The 10,071-nt window shown below is 46.5% G+C and overlaps 1 protein-coding gene across 1 annotated transcript in view; it reads left to right on the forward strand.

The window, feature by feature from the left end:
* The window catches only part of LOC112072060 (atlastin-1-like), a 42,502-nt gene that overhangs the window by 12,262 nt on the left and 20,169 nt on the right, over positions 1-10,071 (forward strand). Inside the window, 7 exon segments of the mRNA XM_024139476.2 lie at positions 1,307-1,557; positions 3,646-3,780; positions 6,324-6,428; positions 6,657-6,707; positions 6,888-6,944; positions 9,155-9,247; positions 10,032-10,071. The exon segment at positions 10,032-10,071 is cut by the window's right edge and continues 99 nt beyond it. Coding sequence (XP_023995244.1) covers positions 1,307-1,557; positions 3,646-3,780; positions 6,324-6,428; positions 6,657-6,707; positions 6,888-6,944; positions 9,155-9,247; positions 10,032-10,071 — 732 coding nt within the window.

Consider the following 10,071-nt stretch of genomic DNA (forward strand, 5'->3'; position numbering starts at 1 on the left):
TGGAGAGGCAGGTAGATTGGAGACTATGGAGAGGCGGGCCTCTGGAGACTATGGAGAGGCAGGCAGATCGTAGGCAGACTGAGTCACTGCCTTCCCGGAAAGGAAAGCTTCTCTCTCTCTCTCTCTCTCTCTCTCTGCCAGTCCAAATGCACATGGGACTGCATCCCAAATAGCACTATATTCCCTCTGTAGTGCACTACTTGTGACCAAGGCACATGGGGCTCTAGTCAAATGTAGTGTACGATGTAAGGAAGAGGGTGCCTTTTGGGAAACAGCCTATATGGGATGAGATGATATCGATGTGTTAACCACCGGATAGACAGCTATTATGGTATTAACAAGCCTCTAACACGGCCTGTCATTACTAAAAGTGGTCATTTCCGTATTTGAATTACATTCGCACACAGTATACTGGTGTATTGTTTGGGTTGAGTTTCCCTGCTGTAAATCAGTTCAAATAAAATTWGACTGTGTCTGTAAAGTATCAAATTATCAATTTTGTACGCTTTGATGGCAACCTCTTTGCAGCTTATTCTTTCTCTGTTTATAGGATATAAAGTGTTTCTCCATTTCCCCTATACCTCAGAGGAAGGCATCGGGTGCCTAATGTTGATTGGTCAATCGATAACTGGGCGTATTATAGAGTGTGCAGTTATGTCAGAAATGGTATTCTATTTCCTGTAGGGCGCTATCAGGTTTGAAGGTAAGACCCAGATGCAGACTGTGTCAGAGTAACAATGTTTATTACATCAACATGGCAGGCAAACGACAGTTCAAGGCAGGCAGGGGTTGATGAACCAGAGTAGTGGGGGAAAGGTACAGGACGGCAGGCAGGCTCAGGGTCAGGCAGAGTGGTCAGGCAAGCGGGCTCAGAGACAGGACAGGCAAGGGTCAAAACCAGGAGGGCGAGGAAAAAGCGAGACTGGGGAGCAGCATGCGTTGAGACGAAAACCGCTGGTTGACTTGACAAACAAGACGAACTGGCAACAGACAAACAGAGAACACAGGGGATAATAAATACACAGGGGATAATGGGGAAGATGGGCGACACCTGGAGGGGGGTGGAGACAATCACAAAAACAGATCAGCGTGTGACAGGGCACAACAGCTGACCAAAACATCCTAAATGGCACCACATACAGTAGGGCTCTGGTCAAGACTTGTTCACTATACAGGGAATAAACAGCCATTTCAGCTGAACTTGGGAACGTTACAAACATAGGATGTGCAATATTCTTTCATTTTTACATTCCCTCCCCCATCATGTGACATCCCCCATCATGTGACATCCCCTATCATGTGACAGGGTCCTTCACAGACAAAGCCACCTACGACTGGAGCTCGGAGGAGGAGGAGCCTGATGGAAGTGCGCGGCCCATCCAGGTGCTGGTTGTCAAGGACGACCACACCTTCGAGCTGGACGAGGYGGCGCTGAGCCGGATCCTATTGGCCGAAGAGGTCCAGAACAGGGAAGTGGTGGCCATATCTGTGGCCGGGGCGTTCCGCAAGGGCAAGTCCTTCCTCATGGACTTCATGCTGCGTTACATGTACAGCCAGGTGAGTTCAAAGGTCATGCTTGTGTAAATGATGGGGGATTGGTAACCTCACTCCAGGTACTGGTTGGTCGGCCCAATTGAGGTAGTATGTACTGTACATGAATGTATAGTTAAAGTGACTATGCATATATGAACAGAGAGAAGCAGCAGGGCAGTGGTAAGAAGTTGGGTGGCGCAAGCTGGCTAAGACGTGGACCGTGGGTTGGATCAGTGGCTAAGACGTTTGGTGGGGGGGCAAGCTGGCTAAGACGTTTGGGGTGGATCACTGGGCTTGAGTGTGGGTGGTGAGCAGCTGGCTAAGACGTGTGGGGTGGAATCAGCTGGCGATAGCTAGGACGTGTGGGGGATCAGCTGGGCTAAATGGTTTGCAGTGGACGGCAGCTGGCTAAAGACGTTTGGGTGGATAGCTCTGGCTAAGACGTGTGGGTGCATCAGCTGGCTAGACACGTGCTGCGTGGTGGCTATCAGCTGGCTACAGACGACGGTTGGGTGAGACATGAGACGTTGGGGGCGGCTGAAGACGTTAGTGGTGGCTCAGCTGGCTAGACGTGGGGTGGAGCAGTTGGCTAAGGAGTGTGGGTGGCAGCTGGCTGCTAGACGGTGGTGGCAGCTGCGGCTAAGACGGGTGGCTTACGTGGGTGGCGGCAGCTGGGCTAAGCCGTGTGGGTGTGATCAGCCTTGGCTAAGAAGTACGTGTGGGTGATGGGGCAGCTGGGCTAAGACGTGTGGTGGGCGCAGCTCGGGCAAGACGTGTGGGGTTGGAGCACTCAGCTTGGCTCGACTGCTGCGGTGCGGCCAGAGCTGGCTAATGGACGTGTGGTCCGTGGGGCAGCGGCTAAAGATATGTCGTCGGGTGGCCGCAGCTGCGATAAGACGTTTGGGTGAGATGCACGTTGGCTAGAACGTGTGGGTGGGGCGCTGGTAGATCGTGTGGGTGGCAGGCAAGCTGGACTAAAGAGGTTGGTGGGAGCACGTGGCAGAGAACGTGTGGTCCCCTCCAGGTGTCGGGTCCCGCTGCTCTCCCCAGTATCTTCCCTGGTAGTAATTTATTTCCGTAGTGCTTCTCTGTGTGGGGTTGGTTGTCTGTTGGCCCAGTTGGCTTAGACTTTGGTTGGGGCTAGCTCGGTTACCCTTTGGGCGTGGGTTGTAGTTGTCAAGTCTGAGCTACCGAAGTGGTGTTGGGTTTTTGTGGGCTCGGTTTGGTCAACGCATCGCCTGTGTGGGCTTCCCGTGGCCCGCCGCTGGCTAAGAGTTGTTGGTGTGGCGCAGAGCCTCGGCTTTCCTTGGCCTGCAGCGTTTTGCTCTGCGCTGGTTGGTGTATGTTTGGCTTGACGCTCAACTGTTTGCTTGTACCTGTGCTCTGTGGGGGCCCAGCTGGCTTAAGTACGTCGTTGGTTGGTGCCGCCTGTGCAGCTGGCTAAGAGTGGTGGGTGGGCAGTGGCTTAAGACGTGTGGGGGTGGAGCAGCTGGCCTAAGAGTTTGGGTGCGCATTTGGGTGGTCACATGTGTTTGTGAGATAGTGGTTCTAAGCTCCAGACCCAGTGTGAGCTGGTGATGCAGGAAGTGGTATTGTTCAGCGAACACAGTGATGTCATGACTGGCATTGGTTCATGTCCCTTTGACCCGGTTAGGACCCGGTTAGGACCCGGTTAGGACCCAGCTCTCAGCATGAAAGCGACATGCTGTAAACTTTCCATCAGCGTCCTGCAGTGACATAATGTGATGATTAAGATTATCGGATGATGTGTGATTTAGGTGAGGGAGTATTGGTGCGTTCCCACAAGCATTTAACTGTGCTGTCTTTCCCTGCATTTTGTCTCTGAATTCACTCATCTGTTTATATATCATTGTCTGGCCTGTATCTATGTATTGACTCATGCTGAGCTTTATCATTGGCTGGCCTGTATCTATGTATTGACTCATGCTGAGCTTTATCATTGGCTGGCCTGTATCTATGTATTGACTCATGCTGGGCTATATCATTGGCTGGCCTGTATCTATGTATTGACTCATGCTGAGCTTTATCATTGGCTGGCCTGTATCTATGTATTGACTCATGCTGGGCTATTTCTGTGTCCATACTCCCCAGGCATCTGAAGAGTGGCTGGGGGAGTCAGAGGAGCCTCTGACAGGGTTCTCCTGGAGGGGTGGATCTGAGAGAGAGACCACCGGGATTCAGATCTGGAGCCAAGTCTTTCTGGTGGACAAGCCAGATGGACGCAAGGTACCAGAGTCTGACCTTTGACCTGTTGTCCCTGTTGGGTTGCGTACCAAATGGCACCCTAGAGCCCTATTCCCTATGTAGTGCACTACTTTTGACCAGAGCCCCTATTCCCATGTAAGTGCCTACTTAGACAGAAGCCTATTCCCTATGTAGTGCACTACTTTTGACCAGAGCCCTAATTCCTATGTAGTGCACTACCTTTAGACCAAGGCCCTATTCCTATGTAGTGCACTTTTGACCAGAGCCTATTCCCTATGTAGTGCATACTTTTGACCAGAGCCCTATTCCCTATGTAGTGCATCTACTTTTGCAGAAGCCCTATTCTATAATAGTGCACTACTTTAGCCCAGAGCCCTATCCCATGTAGTGACTACTTTTGACCAGAGCCCTATTCCCTATGTAGTGCATACTTTTGACCAGAGCCTATTCCTATGTAGTGCACTACTTTTGACCAGAGCCCTATTCCCTATGTAGTGCACACTTTTGGACCAGAGCCTATTCCTATGTGTGCACTACTTTGACCCGAGCCCTATTCCCTAGTAGTGCACTACTTTTGACCAGAGCCTATGGGTAGATCCTGTATGACCACTACATTTTAAGGCCCAATCTGTGATAATCTTTTCCCCAGATGTTTTTTTCATCATGTAAATGTATCATACAGACTGTTGTTTCATGACGAGGTAACTGCCAAAGTCTGAAATGTATCATACAGACTGTTGTATTACATGACGAGGTAACTGCAAAGTCATGTAATGTAATATACAGACTGTTGTATTACATGACGAGGTAACTGCCAAAGTCATGTAAATGTATCATAGCAGACTGTTGTATTACATGACGGGTAACTGCAAAGTCATGTAAATGTTCATACAGACTGTTTGTATTACATGACGAGGTACTGCCAAAGTCATGTAAATGTATCATACAGACTGTTGTATTACATGACGAGGTAACTGCCAAAGTCATAGTAAATGTAATCATACAGACTGTTTATTCATGAGAGGTAACTGCCAAAGTCCTGTAAATGTATCATACAGACTGTTGTATTACATGACGAGGTAACTGCCAAATCATGTAAATGTATCATAGAGACTGTTGTATACATGACGAGACGCCAAGTCATGTATGTAAACACAGACTGTTGTATTACATGACGAGGTAACTGCAAATCATGTAAATGTATCATACAGGACTGTTGTATTAATGACGAGGTAACTGCAAAGTCATGTAAATGTATCATACAGACTGTTGTATTACATGACGAGGTAACTGCCAAAGTCATGTAATGTATCATACAGACTGTTGTATTACATGACCGAGGTAACTGCCAATAGTCATGTAAATGTATCATACAGACTGTTGTATTACATGACGAGGTAACTAGCCAAAGTCATGTAAATGTATCTACAGACTGTTGTATTACTGACGAGGAACTGCCAAAGTCATTAAATGTATCATACAGGACTGTTGTATTACATGACGAGGTACCTGCCAAAGTCATGTAAATGTATCATACAGACTGTTGTATCTACATTCTTATCATTTTAGCTCATTTAAGCAGACGCTCTTATCAGAGCGACTTACAGTAGAGTGCATACATTTTATTACATTTTACATACTGAGACAAGGATATCCCTACCGGCCAAACCCTCCCTAACCGGGACGACGCTATGCCAATTGTGCGTCGCCCCACAGACCTCCCGGTTGCGGCCGGCTGCGACAGAGCCTGGGCGTGAACCCAGAGACTCTGGTGGCGCAGCTAGCACTGCGATGCAGTGCCTAGACCACTGCGCCACCCGGGAGGACATGAAGAGGTAACTGCAAAGTCATGTAAATGTATCATACAGACTGGAAACACCTGGGTAAACGAGGGCTCTGGCGGCTCTGTTATGGTGCGGGGGGTTGCATTTTCCTGCCATGGTTTACGGTCCTCTCAGCGCCTTAAGAGGACAAGGTAAACACCAATTAAAAAAGGCCTAACAGCCATTCTGAGTGATCACCTTTCAACCTATGAGGATTCATTTCTATCCAGATGGGAGTGGTCTCTTTCAGGATGACAACGCCCCATCCTCACGGCCACGAGTGGTTACTGAATGGTTTGATGAGAATGAAAAAATATTGTAAACCATATGCGATTAAATTTTTTGTTGAAGAATGGTGTAGCATCCTTCCTATAGAGTTCCAGACACTTGTAGAATCTATACCAAGGCTCGTTGAAGCTGTTCTTGGGACTCGTGGTGGCCCAATACCCTATAGACACTTTAAGTCGGTGTGTGTGTGTGTGTGTTGTGTGTGTGTGTGTGTGTGTGTGTGTGTGTGTGTGTGTGTGTGTGTGTGTGTGTGTGTGTGTGTGTGTGTGTGTGTGTGTGTGTGTGTGTGTGTTGTGTGTGTGTGTGTGTGTCTTTATTTTTGTGCAGTTACCTGTACACACCCATTTATTCTTAAAGAACATCACTTATGAATTCCTTGTGAGCTCTGTGAAACTGTAACGACGTTAACAGTGTTGAATGTAGACTTATATGTTCTCCTGTCTCGTCCCTCAGGTGGCCGTTCTACTGATGGATACCCAGGGCACGTTTGACAGCCAGTCGACGTTGAGGGACTCAGCCACTGTGTTCGCACTGAGCACCATGATCAGCTCCATGCAGGTACAATAGCTCTTGCCTTAATAATAACCCCACTGTATTTGAACATAAATAATGACATTGCTTTAGAGACCTTGACGAGGGTAGATCTTCTCTGCTATCCAGGATTACCTTTGTGGCAACAACAACAACAACAAAAATACGTTAGTTTTTTTTATGTATAAAATGTAATAACTTTCAAACACTTGTATATTATATTATTATTATTAAAGATGATGTTATATTTCCCAGGTGTACAACATCTCCCAGAATGTTCAGGAGGATGATCTTCAACACTTACAGGTACAGTAGACGAATTGATTACATTATCTACAGTCTTTTACTGTTGAGACATTCAGATAGATGATGACCCCCCCCCCACCACAGAAATGAACTGTTTCTCCTAACATGTTCAATAAATTCACTTTATTCACAAATTCCTGATTGTGATCGATGTTGAATTTGTCTCTTCCTGTTTTGTAGCTCTTCACTGAGTATGGCAGACTAGCCATGGAGGAGACGTTCCTTAAACCATTCCAGGTAGGACATTTCCCTTCCTGTTATTCCGTTCTGGCCTTGTGCAACCGGACCATAGACTTAGATAGACAGCTCTAGTGCCCCAACGCCTGTTTTATGCACGGGCAGCGCCATTGAAGACTTTCACCAGTTTGAAGTATTCAACTGAGTGGGACTTCCTATGGATTAAGAAAGAATCACATCAGGAGGGATCAGCCAATGAATGAAGCTCCTGCGCAAACATTCCATAACTGTAGGAGGAAGTAAATCACCAGTCTTGGTTTTATACCTGTTCAGACAACACAATCCAGGGGGCAGTATGCACCTTTTCAGTTTGTTTACTGACTCATACAAGTAGTAGAAGAAGAAATGGACTACTTTAAAATTGACAATTCCCCTAATGGCTCTGCCCATGCTGTCACAGAAGCCATTATCACACAGATGCAAAGAAATGCCCTCTATCTACCTCTATGAACCAGACTGACAGGCTGTGAAACAGAATTGTGAGCTTATACAATAAGGCTAATTGGGGCGGCAGGTAGCCTAGTGGTTAGCGAGTTGGGCTAGTAACTGAAAGGTTGCTAGATTGAATCCCTGAGCCGACAAGATAAAAATCTGTCGTTCTACCCCTGAACAAGGCAGATAACCCACTGTTCCCAGGCTGTCATTCTTAACTGACTTGCCTACTTAAATAAATAAAATATTTTAAAAATAATTCAGTTTACCAGAGCAGGAACTATTTACAGTACCTGCAGAAAGTATTCAGACCCCTTTGCTTAATCCACATTTTGTTGTGTTACAGCCTGAATGCAAAATAGACGAAATTGTTTTTATTCTCTCATCCATCAACAGTACAAAGTTAAAACATATTTTTAGAACTTTTGCTAATTTATTGAAAATGAAATAAGGAAATATCTCATTTATAGTACAAAAACGAAAACAGATGTTGAGAAATGTTTGCAAATGTATTGAAAATAAAAAAACTGAATTACGTAAGTATTCAGACCCACATTTTTACTCTTGAACGTATTTAGGCTTGACATGACAAAAGGGTTGAATACTTATGGACTCAAGACATTTCAGCTTTTCATTTTTAATTAATGTGTAAACATTTCTTCAAAATATAATTCCACTTTGACATTATGGGGTATTGTGTGTAGGGCCAGTGACACAATCTCAATTTAATCCATTTTTTTGTTGTTGGAAAAAACCAAGGGAAGTGAACACTTTCTGAAGGGTACTGTACATCCTCTCTACTTCAATAACGTCTCGCTGTCACAAACTTGCCTTGCTACTACCTTGTTTACTTTTATACACTTCACTCTCTGTTAGTCAGCACCTCGACATACATGTTTTGGGGTACTCTACGTCAACTCATGCTGTTTACTTCCTACTGCGTGGTAACTTCCTACTGCGTGGTAACCCCTACTGCGTGGTAACTTCCTACTGCGTGGTAACCTCCTACTGCGTGGTAACTTCCTACTGTGTGGGTAACTCCCTACTCATTGGTAAACCTAACTACCTGCGTGGTTAACCTCCTACTGCGTGGTAACATTCCTACTGCGATGGTAACCTCCTACTGGGTGGTAACTTCCTACTACGTGTAACTCCTAACTTGGCGTGGTAACTTCCTACTGTGTGTGTAACCTCCTACTGCGTGGGTAACTCCTAACTGCGTGGTAAAACTCCTACTGCGTGGTAAACCCTACTGCGTCGGGTAACTACCTACTGTGGTAACTTCCTACTGCGTGTAACTTCCTACTGCGTGGTTAATACCTACTGCGTGTGGTAACTTCCCTACTGCGTGGTAACTACCTTAACTGGCCGTGGTAACTTCCTACTGCGTGGTAACTACCTACTGCGTGTAACTTCTCTGGGTGGTAACTTTCCTACTGCGTGATCACTCCTACCTGCGTGGAACTTCCTAATGCGTGGTAACTACCTACTGCGTGGTAATACCTACTGCGTGGTAACTTCCTACTGCGTGGTAACTTCCTACTGCGTGGTAACCTCCTACTGCGTGGTAACTTCCTACTGCGTGGTAACTACCTACTGCGTGGTAACTTCCTACTGTGTGGTAACCTCCTACTGTATGGTAACCTCCTACTGCGTGGTAACTTCCTACTGCGTTGTAACTTCCTACTGTGTGGTAACCTCCTACTGCGTGGTAACCTCCTACTGCGTGGTAACTTCCTACTGCGTGGTAACTTAGTTGAACCTGTGTGTCGTTTCAGTCCATGATATTCCTGGTCCGGGATTGGAGTTTCCCTTACGAGTTTGGCTACGGACAGGAAGGAGGCATGAAGTTCCTGGAGAAGAGGCTCAAGGTCAGAGGTCACAGATGATTATTGTGGTTCATCTAAAGATATCAACAACAACAACAGTTATATTTACAGTTTGTCATTCATTGAAACTAAAAGGGATGCTATTTATTCTACATCATCATGTAAACTGTAATAATAATAATATTATAAGCAGACGCTTTCATCCAAAGAAACGTACAGATCCCTGTGATCCCCTGCAGGAATGGAACTCACAGCCTCGGCATCAGTAGTAACAACACTGTTACCAACTGTGGTTGTGTCTCTGTCTGTGGTTGTGTCTCTGTCTGTGTCCGTCTGTGTCCGTGTCTGTATCTGTGTCTTTCTGGGGTTGGTCTGTGGTTGAGTCTCTGTCTGTGTCTCTGTCTGTGTCCGTGTCTTTCTGGGGTTGGTCTGTGGTTGTGGCTGTGTATGTGGTTGTGTATATGTCTGTGTTTGTCTGTGTCCATCTGTGTCTGTGTCTTTGGTTGTATCTGTGTCTTTCTGGGGTTGGTCTGTGGTTGATGCGTGTCTGTGGTTGTGTCGGTGGCTGTGCATGTCTGTGGTTGTGTGTGTGTGTGTCTGTGGTTGGGCTGTGGCCGTGTGTGTCTGTGGTTGTACGTGTCTGTGGTTGTCTGTCTGTGGTTGGCCGGTGGTTGTACGTGTCTGTGGTTGTGTGTGTGTCTGTCTGTGGTCGGTCTGTGGTCGTACGTGTCTGTGGTTGTGTGTGTGTGTGGTTGTCTGTCTGTGGTTGGTCTGTGGTCGTACGTGTCTGTGGTTGTGTATTGTGTTGTGTGTGTCTGTGTTCTAGATCTCTGAGAATCAACACGAGGAGCTGCAGAACGTTCGTA

This window comes from Salvelinus sp. IW2-2015, unplaced genomic scaffold (assembly GCF_002910315.2).
Source record: "Salvelinus sp. IW2-2015 unplaced genomic scaffold, ASM291031v2 Un_scaffold1811, whole genome shotgun sequence".
In the NCBI taxonomy this organism is placed as follows: Eukaryota; Metazoa; Chordata; class Actinopteri; order Salmoniformes; family Salmonidae; genus Salvelinus; species Salvelinus sp. IW2-2015.